This window comes from Semicossyphus pulcher, unplaced genomic scaffold (genome assembly GCF_022749685.1).
Source record: "Semicossyphus pulcher isolate SPU_LCO1_2020_fin unplaced genomic scaffold, fSemPul1.0.p SCAF_8, whole genome shotgun sequence".
In the NCBI taxonomy this organism is placed as follows: Eukaryota; Metazoa; Chordata; class Actinopteri; order Labriformes; family Labridae; genus Semicossyphus; species Semicossyphus pulcher.
Window position 1 is genome coordinate 24,275,433 of NW_027211759.1, and position 20,991 is coordinate 24,296,423.

At 40.9% G+C, this 20,991-nt stretch overlaps 1 protein-coding gene across 1 annotated transcript in view; it reads right to left on the reverse strand.

Moving 5' to 3' along the window:
- Positions 1-1,728: 1,728 nt before the first annotated feature.
- Positions 1,729-20,991, reverse strand: part of spire2 (spire-type actin nucleation factor 2) — a 92,669-nt gene continuing 73,406 nt past the window's right edge. The window contains exons 7-15 of the mRNA XM_069687126.1: positions 20,213-20,330; positions 16,006-16,172; positions 13,688-13,910; positions 11,273-11,400; positions 9,185-9,322; positions 8,973-9,040; positions 7,558-7,585; positions 6,837-6,934; positions 1,729-3,070 (exon numbers count right to left, since the gene is read on the reverse strand). Of these exons, the coding sequence (XP_069543227.1) occupies positions 2,701-3,070; positions 6,837-6,934; positions 7,558-7,585; positions 8,973-9,040; positions 9,185-9,322; positions 11,273-11,400; positions 13,688-13,910; positions 16,006-16,172; positions 20,213-20,330 (1,338 nt within the window). The 3' untranslated portion in view covers positions 1,729-2,700. The remainder of the gene's footprint in view (positions 3,071-6,836; positions 6,935-7,557; positions 7,586-8,972; positions 9,041-9,184; positions 9,323-11,272; positions 11,401-13,687; positions 13,911-16,005; positions 16,173-20,212; positions 20,331-20,991) is intronic.

Sequence of the window (20,991 nt, forward strand, 5' to 3'; positions counted from 1 at the left end):
ATATATGTGGAACTCAATGTAGCTGATCACATGGTCACCTGTTGTCACTTTGTAGTAATATTCTGGACACTGAGTAAAACATCCAAACAATCTTCCATGCATTATAACTGACTATATTTGGTTGCAGTGCAGAGATACATGCTGCATCAGTGGGGTCACAACATGGCTGAGTCCTTCTTGTGCCTTTTTTCTTCTACAGCAGCAGAGTCACATCTGTGAACATTTTACTAAGTGGTCATTTTACCTCCATCCAATTTTCCACGACAGCAGCTCCACTGTTGCAGCTGGCGTGTTGGAAGAGCTCTTTCTTCATATGACAACTGCATAACAACTGCACAAATGTCCTGCCATTTGTCAGTATAAATCTTACTCGATCTTATTCAAGGGCAACACAAACCTGAGAAATGACTTTACACTGGAATCACCATCTTTCTAATGATCTAACTGGAAATTATGTATGATTTATTGTGGTTTTATATTTTGCATTATTTATGTTACTGCTTTCCCAAGTTAGAAAAACAGTTGGTGAATTAAAAAAAATGTTCTAAATCAATGCACAGAAATAACTTTGACGTTTCTTCAGTTGTCCTGCAAATCACTGAGTTAACTTGATAGCGAAACCACAACTGCATGTGTCAGAAAGATGTTAGTAAAACAGATCATTAACTCGCTACTAAAAGGTTGTTCCCCTCCCTAAAATAGGCTGATATGAACAGGATGTCTGGCTCAATAATTGAAGTAAAATGATGAGGAAATTCTGTCTGCTCATCAGTCTATAATCCCAACACCAGATGTTTCTAATATAACACCTGGGTTGGCAACCTCTGTGTGAAGAACACAACAATGGTAGTGTACTATAAAGCTTGGTTCTCATTAACTTACAGGCAAACTTTTTTTTCCATTCTGATTGAATTTTGTGGGTCAACTGTTTACGTTGGATATGGTCTAATGCAATTTGTGATGCAAATTTTAACTGGTTTCCCAACTTCATTAAAACTTAAAGAGACAGTTATAAAAACTGTTAGCTACAGTCAGACAACAGCTAATGTTAGCATTCAGCTGCTTCCTAGATAATATAACTGTTAGGTAGGAAGTGCTTGAAAGCTAATATTAATACTGGTAGTGTTAAACAATACACTAAGGAAAGATGTGAATTCCGAGCTAACGTAATGCTAGCTAGGAAGTGGTTTCACTTCCTACCTAGCTTCCACTAGCTAACTCTCTGTCAAATGTGTTTTTTTGACTTGATATGAGGCCAGATGTTTCATCAGATGTTTCACTGTTCATTGTCTTTACTGTGGTGGTGCTGTAGGTACCCTTTTTTTTATACCAACACAGCTGTATGACTTTATACCACCATTTGAACGTGACAGAGGAAAATGGCTGCCTTGTGATAATGGTAAATCGCAATAATGTTTCACAGCTATCCTGCTCAGTTGTCCTCCATTGCAGCTCTCCCTCAGATGGTTATGTAACTTTAACACTTTTGTTCAGGGGTTTATACTAACCAACAATATGCTTTTTATTTTAAAATCAGCCTTCACCTGTAGATTCAGTTGCTATTAGTTCAGATTTTTTTTCCCAAGAATGAAAAAAAGAAAATCTACAATTATTTTTGCATTTATGTAAAAAATAAAGTGCAGCACTGTGAGCACTGAAGCTGCACAGAGCAGCTGAACGCAGCATACAGAGGGAACAGTAAAACTGGCAGACGCAGCATTGGTCGTGTTTGTCTTTAGATTTTATTGCAGTTGAGGTTTACAGAGTGTTTACAAAACCAGAGCAGATTGCAAGCGTCCAAGGGGAGTGAGAGGCGGGAGATTCATCTGCTTGCTTCAAATCAGCATCATCATGCTGCAGCAGTTAAAGGTGCAGCTTCACCCCTTTACATTCACAGTGTCGCCGCTATCTTACCCCATCCAGCTGAACCTGGGACCTTACAAGCATGTCCAAAACGCAAAAGAGGCCTCATTATGCAGCAGCCACTTGTTTGAAATCCCTTTATGGATGATTAAAAATAAACGTTATGCTGTAGGAGCTTATAACTTTACAATTCTGTTTCTGTGTCTCTAAGTTACATTCATGACAAAAACAAGGCAACCACAGAGAGCTAAAATGCTAAGGGTTACATGTTGACTCTATGCTGCGTAGTTTTTATCCTCCTCAAACTTCCACCACCACCGAACGCCCCCTCCACCCTCTCTCTCAGTGTTTACTCCCCCGACCACCAGTGCTGTCCTCCTCTGCCCTCTCCTCCATCCGGCTGCCTCACAGCAGCTGTCAGCAGCAGGGAGGGAAGCCATGGTGCTGTAGCTACAGCAGATACACACACAACTGTTTCTTACTCAAACCTTTAAAGTGAGTGGGGGGATCTGTGCATGTGCCATGTGTGTGTGATGTAGTTGGATAGTGGGTGATGGGTGAGGTGGTGGTGGTTTAGAGTCGCTAAATTCTTACTAAAAGGGTTCTACACAGCTCCAGAAAAGGTTTACATATCATAGCACAGCCGCTAAATAAAATTTAATGCTCCAACCCAGCAACCTTAACTGGATTATATGTTCTCATTTAATACTTCTATTTATCTGATGTGTCCAAGCTAGAACCCTTAAAGAACCCCACTTTCCTGTGCATGTGTGTGCGTACAGTGTAGTGCAGGAGTGTGTATGTGTGCAGAAAGGGACAAAAAGTCAGTCCGTCTGTTCATTGGTTCACATTGTTGATGGTCTTGTTGTGGAGCTGAGGCGAAGGACACGACGATGAATGAAGAAGCTGTTGATGACGGGGCTGGTGGGGGAGCTGGGGGTGACACTGAGGGGGAGGTGGAGGAAAAGTCTCGAGGTGGGACTGACGCTGCAGCTGTGGTCTCAGAGGAGGAGCAGCAGCAGCAGCAGCAGCTTTGGCCTCCCTCTTTGGAGTGTTGTTGAGGATGTCCAGGCTGCGACGGCTGGAGGAAATGACATCAGCGACGAATTTGGTGCATTCAGCGCAGATGTCGCGCAGCGTGCAGCCGTGTGCGTATAGGTGGGGGAACTCCTCCTCCACCGAGCGGCGGGTTAAGCTGCGCAGGGACCTGCAGAGGGACAGGAAGGAAAGCTTTTAGAGTTCGTCTGACAGCAGAGGTGCAGGAAAGGGCAGAGATACCAGTTGATGCAGTGGAGTTTTACTTCTATGATTTTCCTGACATTAATATTTGGAACAAATTCTTCGAAGAGATCTCTGAGAATTTTTTGGGGGGCTTTATTGGATAGGATAGCTGAAAAATGAAGAAATGTGTGGGGAGGAGAGAGTGGGGGATGACATGCCCCAAATGTCCGGCAGACAGGGAGTTGAGCCTGTGGTCAGTGCGTTGAGGACTGCCTCTGTTCATGGGGCGCCTGCTCTACCAACTGAGCTAAACCATCGCCCCTCTAAGACATTTTTCATTAAGTCTGAGAAAATAACGTTTAATGTCCGGCTTGTAATAGCATTTAAAGCTGACAAAATTTGGAGCAAATCAATTAATTTCAATGGAACCGCTGCCAATAAAAAGCAAAGTGTCTCAACCGTGCTGAACTTTAAGCTTCAAGAGTTCAAACACAGGAAACTATCACAGCGCATCAGCTGTATTACACCAACAGAAAAGATTCATTGGTAGTGTAGATTTCCTGAATAAACTCATATCCTGCCGTTAGTTTTTTTCATTGACAGTTATTATGCAAGCTAGTTTGAAGAGCTCATGTGACCACAGACTGTAAAAAACTTTTATAGCGTCTATGGTAGCACTACCATGTTTCCTGGCACATCAGCCTGTTAGCTCGTAGCTTACCAACCACTCTCACTGTAGTTTCACCAAGCTTCTGGCAGCACAAACTGTGGGAGGATACAAGGATAAACCCTGCTGTGCCACTTTCTGTTTTGACAAGAACTTAAAAGAAGTATGCAGTCGAGTCAGATTATAAAAAATGTAAGATGCTAAAATGAACTAAAGCGAAGGATATCTTTCTGCTTGTTACTGGCCATTAATTTTTAATTCTGTATCTGACGAGTGCCACAAAATTGGAAGTAATAACATGGAGGTGCAAATATAACATAGTTGGATTATTTTTTATTTTCATGAAACTCAAAATAAAGTGAAAATAATATGTGGACATAGTTTCCTGCTAATAAATGGGTAATAAAGTATGTAAAACTCAATAAATGTGTTTTTAATGCTATTATTAACAGTCAAAGACAGGCTTTTTAGTCTGTTGTTTTGTCAATAAACAACAAAGAAGTTATTATTAAGTGCTTATAAATGTTTATAAATGTACAATAAACATGCTTTTGATGCAATTATTTAAACTTGTAGTGTGTTATTAATGCATATGAAGCATCTTATAGGGACCTCTAAGGACCTTATAACTTAATAACTCTTCCATTATAAACAGACTCTTACTGTATCCCATGTCCCTATGTCTCTGTAAATCAGCTGATCATATTTTTGTGCTTTGTTTATCTCAAACACAACATGATTATATTTTAAAAAAAGACATGCTGAGGTGGTCTCCATGGTCACTATCCAAAAGATTTAGGTCATCCTGTCTGAAAATCAAACCAATTTGCCCATTGACTACATCTGTCTGAATAGTCATGTTGTAATAGAATATGTTGCGGTAGTAATGACAGGTGTTAAGCAGCAGATCAGCACAACACCTTGTCTGTGCATGCTCACTCTCTATATCCATGTCTGTCTTCACACGGGCACAAGGAGTGAGGATATTAATGACAGCTGGGTAATTATTACATAATGGCTGCTTAGAGGCCTCAGAAGAGGCACTGCACTGATTATGTAACAAAAGAAAGGAGGGTGTGTGTGTGTGTGTGTGTGTGTGTGATTGGATTGAGTAGGCAATCTGTGATTGGTTGAGGTCAGCACAGAGGCTGTATCTGCTTAGGCTGGAGAAGGTTAGCAATCAGAGGCCTGAGGGCGGGGCAGGTGGACTTAAATAGATTAAACCTGTGTTCTTAACCCTGCGAGGGCATTCGTCCTTGGCTTGGACTTCTGTGGGGAAACCACAACTAAAGAGGCCATCCAAGTGTCACATCAACCTTACCTCGTATGAACTTTATTTTATTTACAAAGTTCTTATTATAGTTTTATACAAAGTTTTATCTCTGGTAATGATTTTGTCTTCAACTTTTTACTGTTAACATTTTATTGGTTTTACCGAAGTGATTAATTTTTAGATCTTTAATTTCTTATTTTTAATTATTTTTAATTGTTTTTACTTTCTACTTCTTTGTCCTAGTCTTTTAAAATTGTATTTGTTGTTATCGATTTCTGTTCTATTTTCTGTCTGTTTGTTCTTTTGTGAAGCACTCTGTATCTTTGTATGTATGAAAGGTGCTATATAAATAAAGTTGAGTGGAGTTGAGTTGAGTTGAGCCTTCATTCTAATGGAAAGCAGGGGGCGCCTCCAAGTGTCTCAAACAGGAGTCAGATTGAATGTAAGTGCTCCAGAATATGAATCTACTTCTTAGTTTATTTATTATGAAAGTAAAGATTTACATATCCTACCCTAGTTTCAAGTCATCCTCTAGTCTAAACAGCATGAAATTCATTTTGGTCCCATTAGGAGTAAAACAGGCAGTAAAGCAGGGTATGCTTGAGGGCATGGCTTTGATTGACAAGAAGCCACCATCAACAAACCAATACATACAATCTATGGCCTGTCACATAGACTGTATCAAGAGATGGACGACATGACAGCTCCCTAAAAGTGAAGCCAAAACATGTCTATCACCCCCTGCTGACTCGCTGCAGTATAGGTCATAAAGCCTGCCTCCTCCATGTTAACAGATGGGACATGAGTCAAACTATAAAATGAAAATACACGGCAATTAAATTTTTCATCTTACATGGTTTCTGTCATTATAGTTACTTATTATCATGCAGATTTATGCCCAAGTGTTAATTTTACTGACAAGTTTATTTTTACTTAGTAATGTGGCGCTGTGAAAAAGATGATTGACAGCTCAGTTGACAAATACGGCTCCTGCAGCCGATCTGTTTTGGATAAGCAGAGAAGAGGAGGAACAGAGAGAGGAAATGTAACTAAAACAATCACTACAGTCATTGAAGTTTACATATCCGTGAAAATCTGCTTCATAGCAACACAAAGAAGCTGTTCTACTGGTAAACACGTCGACGTGCGGGATCCTTGCTGGTTTTTTTTGGTAATTTAAGTGTGTGTTTTGGTTAGCTGAAGTGGCTACGGTTGCTCCACCAGCAGATCTCTACTGTGCAGCTCTGGCTCCAAATGACGTCACCAGCGCAAAATGGCAGCGCCGGTCACAGGGGGTATTTTGGCTTCATTTTTGTACGAGAGAAGATGGAGACGCATCGTCTATCTATATATACAGTCATTGGTCCGTCACGATAAGGCACAAGAAGAAAGGCCATGGGAACAAAATATGTATCAAGCAAGCAAGGACAAACTTCATGGTAATTTGTCTATTAGATTATCAGACAGATTTCTAAAGGAGTAAAATTAGAAAAAAGTGGAAAAAAGGTAGCATCATTTTGGCTCAATGGAGAGTTCAATAAGGATATGATTGGATGAATGGGGAGGGTGCATCCTCTGAGGAGCATAAATGACTCTCAAGCTATGTCTGCAACCTGGTAACAATGTCACAGGGTGGTGGCCCTCTCACAAAAATGATATTTTACCACGGATAGTAGGGGCGGGAGATCATGAGCCAAAAACCCAGAAAATCTTTATCACTGTTTATTATAAATCAATTGTACTTTTTTATTTTCAAATCTCTTACTCTAAGTAAGATTTACGACATCATAATATCACTACATGCAGACTCACTTATAGACTTGGCTTTTGTGTCCATGGCTCTTTGGAGTGCTGTGGAAGCCGACAGTGTACACAGGAATATGGGCCATCTTCTTCGAGGGGATTTTCATCTGCAGCACAGGAAGTGACATCACAGGAGAAAGACAAAAAGCGGGAGAGAAGTACACTGAGAGGGGGCACATTGGACTTGATGACAAAAATACTTTCTTAAAAATATATTTGAATCTATTTGGAGACTTAAACACTATGGACTCTACATTTACACGCCACATAACCATGAACATGAACTTCACGCAGTCACAAAACAACACATATTTCAATACAGACAAACTAAAATAATGTTACACAAATTTGTCACAACACCCGAACACACAGCACTACACACATCAGTTAAAAATCACAAAATAAACGCACAAAATCCAAACAGCCTGGACATCAAACCTACGGAGCACAGACCCACACATCCAACACGGCCTGGCACCGAGGCAACGAATCAAAACCAACAAAAGAACAACAGAAGAAGACGTCAACAGAAATACCAGCCACTTCACTGGATGATGTGCTTGACGAACTGGAATAATACGTTAACAGGTGGTTCAATATCCCATTTAAATCAGCTCCTGGTACATTTAAACAAAGCAATATGTAGCAAAATAAGCACAGAAGCATTCTAAAATAATAACTCAAAAAGCTTTTGATGAATTACCATGACTAAACAAGTTCTTTAAGTTACCTTTGCACTGCAGGAGCTGCACACGGATCTGTAAGAGAAACAAAAGTGAGTCAGAAATACACATGTTCCTGAATGTCAAACTGGAAAGAGGAAAGATTTTTGACTCGGCCGTATCAGTTAATGACTATGACACATCTGTGAAGGGGTGGGGCTGTTGATTAATGTCATTTACTAAAATTAGCTTGGATATCCATTAAACTGGTTTAAGATGTTAATTTGAGGACATCATAGCTTAGAGTGACTAAGAGGAGCGTGTGTAGGCTGTAGACTTGTTAATGTTGTTGCAAGTTTTATTGGTTGCTAATTAAATATAATTGAAGCCATAAAGTAGTTTCCTTAAAAGGAAATGTTGGTTTCTGGGTTTTTATTTTTACAGGCTTGTAGTAGTAATAACATTTAACTCACAAAGTTAAAGGGCCATCCTGGTCCTTTAAATCTGCGCCCTGAACATTCCTTTCTTCAAAGCCCACAAGACCCGATTGACAAAATTATGGTAATTTTACCTTGTAAAACACGGGATACCTCTACTGCTATCTAGATTAGTTTGTGTATGTCATTGTCTGTTTAAATGGTTAGTTCAGATTAAACACAATATTTGTTAAAGGAGCAATTCTCCCCTGGAAAAAGCCTGTCAGTCAAAGCTGGTGTTCTCTGTAATCGATAGAAGCAATAATATTTGAAATTGGCGCCATAGCTGTGGAGAAAGTTGAGAAAGCTTGTGGTTTTGCCCATTCTACAATCCTACAACACCCAGCATGCATTGCGCCCCTACCTCTGAAAGGGACGAACCAGCAAGAGACCCTGGAGTGAAATACTGCGGAACAGAATCCGAAATACGGCGAGAATATACCGGTGGATTGTCCACAAAATCTTTGGTTCTGCAGTCTATATTTCAAACTAGTCGATTTTGAACGAGAGATGACATCGAAGATTGAGGAAGTTCCCTGTCCTCCCTCCGCCAGACTACGTAAAACGCGTCATCTGGCGGAGGTTTTCGAGAGCCCACTGGAGAAGCGGATAGCGTCCCCTAAAGGCACAGAGTGAAATTGCATTTTTTTTCCTACCATAATGGCATTAGCTCCCCATAATAGCATGACAATACTGAGGTTGAAAATTGGTGAACTGGCCTTTAATATGCCAACATCACATAAAAAACACTAACAAACTAAATGATCAAGGCAGTGGTAGAAAAGCCTCTCCCATGTTCTGAGAGGTAAAATGATGCATTTGTCCATGGAGCATGATGGCTTTGAGGAGACAAATGTTGATCTGTCTGTTTCTGGTTAAAAAGGTGTCTCACCTTAACAAAATGTTAAAAATAGGGCCTTTGTTTGGAAAACACTGGAACTTCCCTTAAAATGCTACAAAACACGTCAGGAATTCAAAACAGATTAAATACATTTTTTCTGTCATACCTTTTACACAGTAAGCAGGTAGACGGCCATGAGAAGAGAGGGAATTTCACCCTGCAGCAACAGCAAACCTGAGAGAACACACACACACACACACACACACACACACACACACACACACACACACACACACACACACACACACACAGTTAAGTTAATTTACTGTAAGCAAAGCACAGTTAAAAACAGCAATAAGGGAAGCCCCGCTCTGTTACCTTGCCTTTCTTCAGGTTATTGTAGAGCTCTTTGCTCTGAAGGAACTTCTCCATCTCTGCTTTGACCAACACTCGGCGCACATTGATGACCTCATCCACTGTTAAGGCGAGACTCTCTACAGGGTGGCTGAACTCCTCCTGAAAACAGCGGACAGAGGAGGAAGAGAGAAATCAGAGCCATCACTCATTCCACTCATTAATTTTTGCATTATTTACCGTGTAGTTCCCCTCAGCTCTACTGAGCATTTTAGCATCTTTCATCACAATGTTTCGGTTCTATTGCCACTACTTTACTGTTTTGGTCGAATCTGAAAGCTTTCATTAGCATCAACGGCAGCTGCTTTCAACCAAATACATTTAAATAAACAATCTTTGGGCCATCTGACCAGTAGCAAACTCCAAACAAAGAAAGTGTACCTTTAGCAGCTAACCAGCTAAATATTTCCCCCCAGCATTTGGTGGAGACCAAAACAGAACTACAATTAGGCTTAACATCTCCAAATAAATGCAAATAAACTGTATCTCTTATGTCTGCTTGACATGTAAATAGGCATATCTTTGCTAACAATAACTTCAGCTAACAGCTAGTTCTGCTGCCCTTTAAACAGACACATAAGTCACAATGAAGGTTTAAAGCCTTAATTGTTATTCAGTCCTTCAAAGTACAGTAGCCAGTTTTTACAATTCAATGAAGACTTTTTTTAACAACTTAAAATGTTTTCTTCTTTTGTAACCTTGAAACAGCAGTTAAAAAAACTACCTCAGAGGGTCCATTACCGCTGACACTGTGGTGAGGAACACATCACAGTATGGCTTTTACAGACTGGTGGCTTCTGGGTATTGGAGTGCAGTAAAGCAACAGCTTTGAACTTTATAATGAGCAACTAATGTTACAAGTTTATTCTCGATTATAGCAGTTAATAAAACAATCTCTACACAAGAGCCAATGGCTCTTCAGGCACATCTGATCATGTCACATGATCTTCATTAGCAGATGGAGTTAGCCCAGCGCTGGAGAAAGTTTTTTAGCACTTTTTATCCATTCGATTCAAAGGGGTGTTACGCGCTCCCCCTTCTGTTTTCTTTCCCTCAGGTGGCTTGATTGCTGCTGTTGGCCCTGCCCCTCCTATATAAGGGAGGCTGGAGCAGGAGCTCAGTCTCTCTCCCTGATCCTGCAAGCCTGCACACCATGCATGTTTAGAACTTAAGTTACTTTGGTTTTTCTTTGCCTTTTGATGCTGGAGGTCTGGTAGTCTGGTTTCGCGGCTTCATTTCCAGTTTAGTCTACTTAGAACTTTTACTAGGTTAGGAGGGGAAGAGCTGGGTCCTACGGCCTATTGTGTGGTTGGCCCAGACTTCCTCACTCCTTTTGTTCTTTTTTGCCAGACCTCTAGACTCCCATAGTTTTGGTAATTATCAAAGTATTGTTTCTTCATAAATAAAAACTCCTTATCTTTTTGAAACTTGTACTCGGTTATGGTGTCCTTCTTCATGTGTTAATGGCCACATGGTGAGCCAAACATTTCCTTTGTTGTGGCCGTAACAGGGGTATACTGGTATATTTTATCCTAGGTCAATGTCCTACATATTTTGGTCTAACTGACCAAAAAGTTTTACTCCAGTAGATCTCTTTAGCCTGCGGTCACAAAACAAGCTGCAATGAAGTCTTTCAAAGCAAAGGCATTGACTGCTGTTTCCAAAGTCAAACATTAACCTTGAACCCCCATTTGGAAGCCAACGTGGACGAGAAATCTGAGCATCTAAATTAAAATCTACAATTTTAATAGCCACCGGGCACACTAGGATCATATTATATGACTGAAAACTCACTGAATGGAACTTAAGGAGGATAAAAGACTACAATTTTAACTTGGCCAAGTCAATAGGAAAAATGCTAAAATGCCAAGAGTTGATTTGTATGAGAACCAAATTGAAATAATCTGACTTAACCGGCAGGTTTTTCCACTTGTTTCAGGACAATTCATCTTTAAAAGACTCATAAGATTAAACTAACTTAGTAGGATGAATACTTTGCAGTGTTATTAGAGGAACCACTAAGACTTCACATGAAGCAAAGCACTAACTCACCATCCACTGGTTGTCGTCTCCAGCTCTGGAGCCAGACCAGGTTTCTGACGTCTCTGTGGTCTCATCGACTGAACTCAGAGACAGACGGGCCGGGGAGGGGGGCACCCAGCCGTGAACGGGGAAGGAAGCTGGGAGGGTGCATGAAAGTGGATGAAAAGTGACAGTTTATCAGGGGAACCCAACACGACAGAATCAAAGTAGGACAAAATCTGAAAGGAAACTAAGAAAGCCACAAATCCGGTCTAACAAGTCCATGAATTACACATCAGTCTCTTTCATTCAGCTGCGTCTCAGATCTCAGCCTTCAGAGTGCCTGTCGATCGACTCTTACTCTGCCATGTATTATTCATCTGACTTCAGTGGAGTGATTCAGCCCATGCTGCTCCATCTGTAACTTAGATCACAGTGAGAGGCCTGCTCAGTGGCGGATCTAAAAGAGGAGCTCAGAGGAGACTCACGGTGGGAGGGGGGGTCAAAAACAGACCACACACTGGGAGCCTCTTCCATCCTGCAAATGGAAGGTGTCAATTTGGCTCTAATGGAAAGTAAACAGAGTGAGAGGATGGCCGGTAAACATCATCAGCACATATAATTTGGATCAGCTGTTGATGACAGCTTACAGGCTTAGTGAAGGACGGAGAGCCACCTACTGGTAAACAGCTGCACAACACCATGAACCTCCATCCAGATATGACTGGGCCTGGTGTAAAGCTTGTGTCAGGCAGCTGTGTGGATCTCTCGCAGCAGGAATGAAGTCTGGATTGTTTTTTCAAACAATTACCTCTGGATATGGAGACGCAGGCTGCTAATGCATGAATGATCAAACAGATAACGACCTCCCCGTGGCTAACCCATTAGCTTTACTCGGTTACACTTTATCAGCACATCTTTGTATTTGATTAGAATCCATCACAACACTCCCGACAGATTCATGGCTGATGCAACTCCTGCCAAGTCCCTGTCAGCGAGGCTGTAAGGACTTTATCACAGTGGACTCTTATTTCAGCGAGTTAACAGTAATTTAATGAGGTTAGTGCTGAGACATAACAGCGGATAGATGGGAAGCAGTGCGGACATAATGTCTACAAAACAAATGACTACTTTTATTGCCCTGAAGGTAGAAATTAGACCATTAAAAATATGTCCTATGGTTAAAAGAAGTATAGAAAGACTCTGTGTTAAATATAGCAATACAAATATGTAGTTATGTTATAACTTTATGGTTAAAGCACCACAGCTTTCCTTCCATGCATCAATGCTGAGGAGCTGGAAACTTTCGGAACTTGCTCCAAATGTCCAGATCACTACTACATAACTAAACAGAGCCTGTGGAGAGCACAGATTGTACTGCAGTATAACTGGCATGCTGTCTCCCTCTGTGGGAGTTGAATTAAAACTGCAGGCAGTGGGCTGAGAGTCTGCAGCTTTCAGCACTGACAGCAACTGATCTCATTGATGATGCTTATTTCAGCCAGACAGGAGAAGTTAACCAATGATGTGAGCTGCAGCATTGTTGGGTTGGGATCCATCAAGTGACGAAACCTGTATCTACGCGATGATTGAGCATAACCGTAAAAGAGACGTGCAGCTGCAGTTGGGTGACAGCAACTTGACTTTGTCATAATAGGAAAAGCACATCTGTTTCTGATCACCTTCAAGTCAGTTCTGTTCATTTTATCAATCAACTAATTTCAGTGCATTAGTAAAGCATCAATATTGCCTCCATGTATCCTTGATTAGTGCTGCACTTTTTTCCACAGTGTGAGGACTCTGGCAGCAGCCGTACGTACAAGAAAATTTTAACACATCACTTCAGTCCTCAAACACATGTTCCGCTGCTTTTATCAAACTCTTACTGGGGAAACTATGAACTAAAGGAGTAAAGTAGATTAGAATTTCAATAAAATGATTCAGAACACAAACTAGATTTTCTTTTCACTTTTGTTCTGGGGCTCAAACTGACAGAAGTTTTACACACAAGAGACACAAGGCTTTGCTGTTTTACTGACAGTTACCTCGAGCTGCAAGATGAGCCTTTTCACATCTTAGATTTGACGTGTTTGCTTGATGAGCTTCAGCAGCGTTGAACCAAATAGTTTGGATATTTGATACACAGCTCATTGAGTCACATATAAATTCACAATGACATATGGCGCAGTGTATAATCAAATTTAGATGACATTCACTCGCTGGTCCACGCAACCCTACAAAAATGTAATTGCAAGCTGCCTTTCAGTGTCACTATGGAAACATGATACTTTTACATCACCTTTACTGACTCACTCAGTGATCATTAGTGGGACCCCTTTTGAAAAGGAGACATCAGCTGTAAATCAGAGCACATTTTGCTTTTGCACCACTAACGAACTGAAGAACTATCACCAAAAGATAACCTGTCTATATTTACATACTGACCTCTGTGATTGGGAAGTGGCCCGGCGCCGGTCAGCGTCCTGGACCGCGGCCTCTCCCCCCTCAGCCTGACCCCCCCGCTCAGCTGGGTGGACTCAGAGAGCGAAGGAAGCATGTCACCACGGAGCAGAGCCAGGTCGTGCTCAGAGAAGGAGCGATCTCTTTTCAGAGGTGTGGGGGAGCTTTCTGTCCTCCTCAGCTCCCCGCTGTCTGGGGACTCCTCCTCCTGCAGGGGGTTGATGGAGGAGAGAGGGATGAATACGGGTGGGAGGGAAGAAAAAGGGGAGGTAGAAAGAAAGAAGTGCACAACATGATGTGAGAATGAAGGTACAGGAAGGTCAGATGAAGAAAAGGTGGAGTGACGGTGACACATGTCAAAATAAACTGATGTTTGCAACCACAGAGCAGCACATTGTTGATGAATAAAAATTGAAAGAAAAACGCACAGAACCATATCACTCATAAAAATGTTTAGAACAGCGTGTTTATTGTAAAATACTGTTCATTGTTTGTAAAAAAGCTCTAAAAAATCTGATGCAAACCTGAAAATAACCTCAAAGCCTCATGCAACATATGGACATAGATTAAGAAAACTTGATACGGATAGAAAGAATACCTTTCTCTCAAGGATTGAAGGGAAGGAAAGGACTGCAAGCTACTCAACATGGATGTAAAGCATGCTAGATTAAAATACAGTTATGAATACATTTAATGGTCCCCCGCTCTAATTTTAAACTCAGAGGAGACTAGGCATCCTCAGTCAAGGCCCCTTGACTGTGGAATAGCCTTCCATCCTAGGTCAGGTCTGCACCCTCTGTTGAGTCTTTTAAGGCTCGCCTCCAAACATACATGTGCATGTTAGCTTTTGAGCCCCCAGGTCCTGAACAGGCCGCCTGTTGTGTTTCCTTTTGTTCTGTTCTGTTTTCTTTTCCTTCTATGTATTGCTTCTTTTATGCTTTGTACAGCACTTTGGTCAGCTGCTGCTGTTTTTAAAAGTGCTTTATAAATAAATTGACTTGACTAATAAGAAAAGTAATTGACAATATACATCAAGTTCTGCAGAGTAACACTGAGCGGAAATAAGAAAACTCCACAGGTTGCCTTTGAGTCTGTCTTTATAAACCACCTTTAGAAGCCTGGTTCAACATTAGCGAGACAACTTTGACATAAAAAAGTATGAGTAAACCACAATTTGTCAGTGTACGACCGCAGACATGTCAAAGCCAATCCTTCCAAACACATGAATGTGCTCTGCCTCATTTATGGCGCAGGACGAGAGAGAGCCTTTGGAAAAGTATCGTCATCATCTAGTTAGCTCACTATCTTTTCTCGTGCAAAATGAGTGCACTTGCAGGTAAGCTATTTAACCATTTTATTAAAATAAAAAAACATACTTATTACAGGCCTGTGTTGGCACAGGCAGCTTTTTTTTCCCTTCTTCCGAGAGCATCTAATTTAATGATTGCTGGGCATCATTTGAATAACTGGTTATCACATCCCTGTTGAATGCAATATAATAGCGTATAAATATTGTCTTTAGAGGCCTGTCAGTCTTCCAAAACTACCATAATGTATTTTAAATCTGCAAGTTACCAGAAATTAAAGGTATCAAATATATTTAGTGTTATAAAAAGTGCAATATTTGGCTCTGAATTAGAGAAGAAGAGAACACAAAGTAGCTGGAAATGGAAATACTCGAGTAAAATAGAATTACCTCAAAGTTGTTCTTTATTAAATGTTAATGTTAATCTTAATGAACAACAGACATGGCTACTGCATTTAGAGCGCCTGGCTGGGGCCACAGTGGACGCATACACTGCTGTGTTTTATACAAAATATTTGCTACAATTTAACCAAAGAAAAGTAGAAGAGGAAGTGAGAAGATGAGCTGCACACATGCTACCTTTTCTAACCCAGATTTGTCCCAGTTAATGTGCAGAAAAACTAGAAAAAGAACATGAATTTGAAACTAAGCTGAAAAAGACCCCAGAAGGCACCGCACAAAGTAAACATGTCTTTCCCCCTGGAGGGAGCAGAATTAGTTTTGACCTGCAGCTAGCTCCCCCTTTGGAACATTTTTTTAGGGAGAAACACATCTTCAAGTTTTTATTTCCCAAGTTGTTAAGTGCAAGAGAGAAGAGGATTCATCCCAATCATTGTTCCACTTTCTGTCGTCTGTCCTATCCTCCATCAGCGCAGAGGCATGTTAACCCAGTTAAGCTGGAACACTGAGCATGTGCTGCTGTGGATCAGCCCTGTGAGACAGCAACAATGACTCCACTGATTCTCCATCTAATATCTCTAATGGCGTCTGGCCTCACCTCAGATATGTTCATCTCCTCCATCTCGGCCAGAGTCGGGGCCTTGAGCAGGATGCGAGGGCGGGACAGCGGGCGGCTCCCAGGCTCCGACACGGACAGGTCGATGCACGAAGTGGATTTGACATTACAAGGACAAGTGTGAGCGAGGCAGGGCAGAGAGCCAAACGCTGAGGGAGGAGAAAGCAAAAACACAGTCAGAGAACAAATAAGTCAGAGAGGGCAGGGATCCTGAGATGTGCAGCATTTAGCATCAATAAGGCATTACCAAACTCATTTTAAGACTTGAATACAATAAATATAAACCTAGAACTTGGACTGTGGCCCCCTTACAGCTTTCCAATTGCATGTAATGTTGTTGTAAATCATATTGGGTGCATTACGAGATGCTGTATTGCTTTGTGGCATTAAGTGCCCTTCTCCAGTACAGACAGAACTTAAAGCAGCACTGATATATATTTTGAGTTGGGTTTCTATGAGTGTTTTTTTTAGCTCCTTCCAGCTCATTATTGTGTTTCAGTCTCACCTGCTTACCAGAAAACAGCAAAAAAAAAGAATAGTGGTGGAAAAAGTTGTGTATTTAGTAGCTAAAGGACAATACTACTCAATACTTTGGTGGAGACCAACACAGAGCTAAAAGTAAAGCTAGAGTCTGTATGAATTTTTGTTCGGACTAGAAGCAGCTGGATGATACTTCTGTCTAACATTACTTCCATATATACCGATCAGCCATAATACTATGACCACTGACAGGTCGAGTAAATAACATTGATTATCTCGTTACAATGGCCCCCGTCAGTGGGTGGGATATGTTAGGCAACAATCGAACATTTTGTCCTCGAAGTTGATGTGTTAGAAGCAGGATAAATGGGCAAGTGTAAGGATGTGAGCCACTTTGACAAGGGCCAATTTATGATGGCTAGATGACTGGCTCGGAGCATGTTCAAAACTGCAGCTCTTGTGGGGTGTTCCCGGTCTGCAGTGGTCTGTACCTACCTTGCCAGGCCAGCAGAGGCAGTGTGATGCTTTGGACAATGTTCTGCTGGGAAATCTTGGGTCCTGCCATTTATTTGGATGTTACTTTGACACGTACCACCTACCTAAACATTGTTGTAGACCAACTACACCCCTTCATGGACACAGTATTCCCTAATGACAGTGGCCTCTTCCAGCAGGATTATGCGCCCTGCCACACTACAAAACTGGTTCTGGAATGATTTGAGGAAGACGACAACGAGTTCAAGGTGTTGACTTGGCCACTAAATTCCCCAGACTTAATCGAGCATCTGTGGGATGTGCCCGATAAATAAGTCCGGTCTATGAAGGCCCCACCTCGCAACTTACAGCACTTAAAGGATCTGCTGCAAACGTCTTGGTGCCGGATACCTCAGCACGAGGGGTCGACGGGTCAGGGATCTTTTAGAAGCAAAAGAGGGACCGACACAATATTAGGCAGGTGGTTGTAATGTTATGGCTGATGGAGGTATGTTTGATTGTGGAATAATAAGGGATTATTTGCATTGGTTAAACACATCCTTAAACAGCTCTTTCTCTCTTAGCCCTTTCAATGAGATCCTAATACCAAAAGCCATTTTGTACAACATCATCTGGAAGTTTACAGAGCCCAATTTATTTTACTGCCCTTTTAAGAACTATTGCATCTGTGTATAATACTGTTTATTTCTAGTAAAAAAGCTAAAACAAATATGATACAAACCTGAGCCTCATAGTCTCATGCAATGTACAGACATAGATTAAAAAACCTTTTTGATACTTTACTGCTGCTTACAGCACTATTTAAGGCTGACCAGTGGCCATCTGGCTTACTACAGTGGTATTAACCCTAATAAAATTAGTATTTTGTACAGTAATAAACTGTTCAAAAGTTGCAGAAATAACTAAATCATAACAATCTCAATGCTGATAGGTTTGTCCAATCTTAGCATTTACTTGGTATTTAACTGCTCTGTGCGGAAAATATGCTTCACTTTTGGTCTAACCACTTCTTTAAATGTTCACATTTTGCTCATACATTTTCTTGTAAAATGTCCACTGTAAACCAGTAACACTGGTGTTACAATATTTCTAATATTTAATATGCAGAAATTACACAAGCAGCTTTAAACAAAGTAATACGTCCGCTCACTGTGTTGTTTGTTTAGTGTGTTTTGTGACCTCACCACCCACAACCTGAATCACATCGACCCTGTTCTGTAAATAGCTGGTCTGGTCAATATTTATGAAAGGCGATACAAGCTCATCATGTATTGAAGCTCCAAATGGAAAATACTCTGGTTACAAACAATGGCTTCCAACTTTAACTGAAGGGACTCACAGGCTCCAGTACAGAGTGAACAGACTAGAGGGTCATTATTTAACAGAGTGGGTGGTCCTTTCACCTCCAGTAGCACCTTCACTTTAGCACAGCGAGAGCATAACAATGTTCACACTGAATGTCAAGCAGTGACTGTAGATAGATAAAAGCTCTAGAAACTATTGTTGTGAATACATACGATACAGCACATTTGAATACAATATGAGACCATCTTACTTCCATGTCTGTCTGGTGAGAAAAAAAAAAGGCCCGCTTTGATTCTGCATAGGCGCACAGGCTGAAGGAAACAAGACTATGTCAAGCCTAGTACAACCGAACAGTGTATGGTCAAAGTGTGGTCTGTGCTGTGGCCAAATTATTGTTGTTTATTGTGTTTTTGTCTTTAATATGACTTCCTGGATGGTAAATGTTCTGGAGTGGTGCCACTAATATTTGTTCTGAAAGCGTACTGAAGTAGCATGTCATGTAACCTGTTGATTCAAATATATATTTTAAATGCAGTCGAAAGAACAAAAAACTCTTCTTCAACATTCTTCTTTAAGATTTGATTTGAAAGAGACCTATTCTAATTTATTTAAATTGTTAAAGTAAAAATCTCAAAGATTTTCATTTAAATAAATGTCTGTTAAGTCACTATCTATCGCCAAATGGTGATTGAGCCTAAGGCCCACTGATGAAAGCCTTTGCATTTGCAGTATTACAGACTGGGTGTCTGTGGCGACATTCGTGGAAGAAATCACAAGCGACGCCCCGTTCGTGACGCGTTTTCCATCACGCAGCAGTGGTTGGTCTGTCAGAGAGGGTAGGCGGAGCTAAGCCGCTGCTTTTCCAGTCTCTGCAAGTGTTACGAGTAAACAGTAATCTACTGTGGCTGAACAAACAAAGAAAAGATCGATAACTACAGATACAACTTCAAAAATAAATAATAATAACAGTCCAAAAAGGAAAGCGACCGTCGGCTTGGAAAATCAAGAGTTACAACCGGAGCCAACCATGGACATCTGGTTATGTTTGAAGTGTACTCTTGCAATTATCTTTTATTGGCATTAGGTGCAATCAAAGAGAACGAGAAGTACATTTTTAAACTCGCTCTGTTTTGACACAATATGTGATATTTTTAATGCACTTTCTCTGATGGCTTTTTGCAAACAGAGAGTTTGCAAACAGAGAGTGCATAACAATCGTCTCCGCTTCTCACAGAGCAGGTTTATGCGTTTTGGTTTGATGAGCTGATGACAAATATAACTTATTGTGGTGTGTTTTTTGGCTAATGCTAGTTAGGTACTTCAACTCCAGATAAAAGCAGTATGGATGAAGCCTTCATAGCTTTGGATCCCACTGGTTCCTTTAACTAGCTGCAGGAAAAGCTAAACATATACCCAAGGTGAGACCAAGGTGTTCTCTGACCACAGTTGGCCCAACATAGAAAGTTGGCAAGCATGAGTGAGGGAGGAACACACTAGGGGTGGCTTTGAGGGCTGTGTGTGTACTGATAGCATTGAAACCCACAATATGTAACTTTAACTGTTAATATCTAACCGTTTTGAGAGAGCAAAGGCCAGTGAGGAAACCCAAATGCTCACCAGACAAAAGTTTTAACCTTATCACAAACTCACTCAGTGACATACTAGAGGGCCGGCCTCATGCTTTGCTACAGTTCAGCCAATAATGGACTTTTACATTAATCAATTTTTGTTTCTAATACACAGATTTTTCTTGTTAAAGCTATATTAAAGTTAGCACATTTATGACTGATTTAATTATGTTTGTGTAAAATCAAACTATAATTTCCTTCAGGATTGAAAAAGTTCTATCTTATCTTTTCTTATTTTATTTTATCTTATTTTAAACAGTTGTAAATGATCGTCCCCTTACGTCTGGAGGCTGAAAGGTCCACGGGCCGGAGCTTTCTCTCCTGCTTGATCTCAGCCAGGACCAGGTCATGGAGGGACGGCTGCTGTGGGGGAGGAGGGGGGAGGCTGCGCTCTGAAACCTAATGAGGACAGATAAGGGGAACACATCCACACATCTGAGAAATCTAAAAGACATGAAAAAATCTGTTCATACTTTATTGCCCATTATAAAACCTCTCCAGTGTTTTTGGCTGGGTGGTAAAGCTTCTGAGACAGCCATCCGACCTACATTGGACAATAAAACTTTCCAATGAAAGAGAGAATAATGTGTAGTACTGCAGTTCTTTACTTGTATTATATAAGTGTACATAGAGGTTTATCAAGTTAACAAACAAATCCTTGGGTGTGCAATTTTATATAGTTGTTATATGAATCAATGTATTAGACTTCCTTGATTTTTATTTATATTGACTTCTGTGTTAGTAGTTTATCAGTTATTAACTAGAGGCTGGAGTTAATGTAATGAATTAATAAAAGGATACATGTATCGGGGAGAAGCTGATGTTAGCTATGTATCCTTTAAATCCAGGGCCAGTTCGCTGATTTTCAACCTCAGTCCTATCATGCTATTATGGGGAGCTAATGCCATTATGCTAGGAAAAATGCAATTTCGCTCTGAGCCTTTGGAGGGCGCTATCCGCAATGGCCCCTGGAAAACCTCCACCAGACTACGCAAAACACGTCATCTGGCAGAGACCAGGGAGCTTGCTAAACTACACTTCCTCAATTTAGGACGGCCGC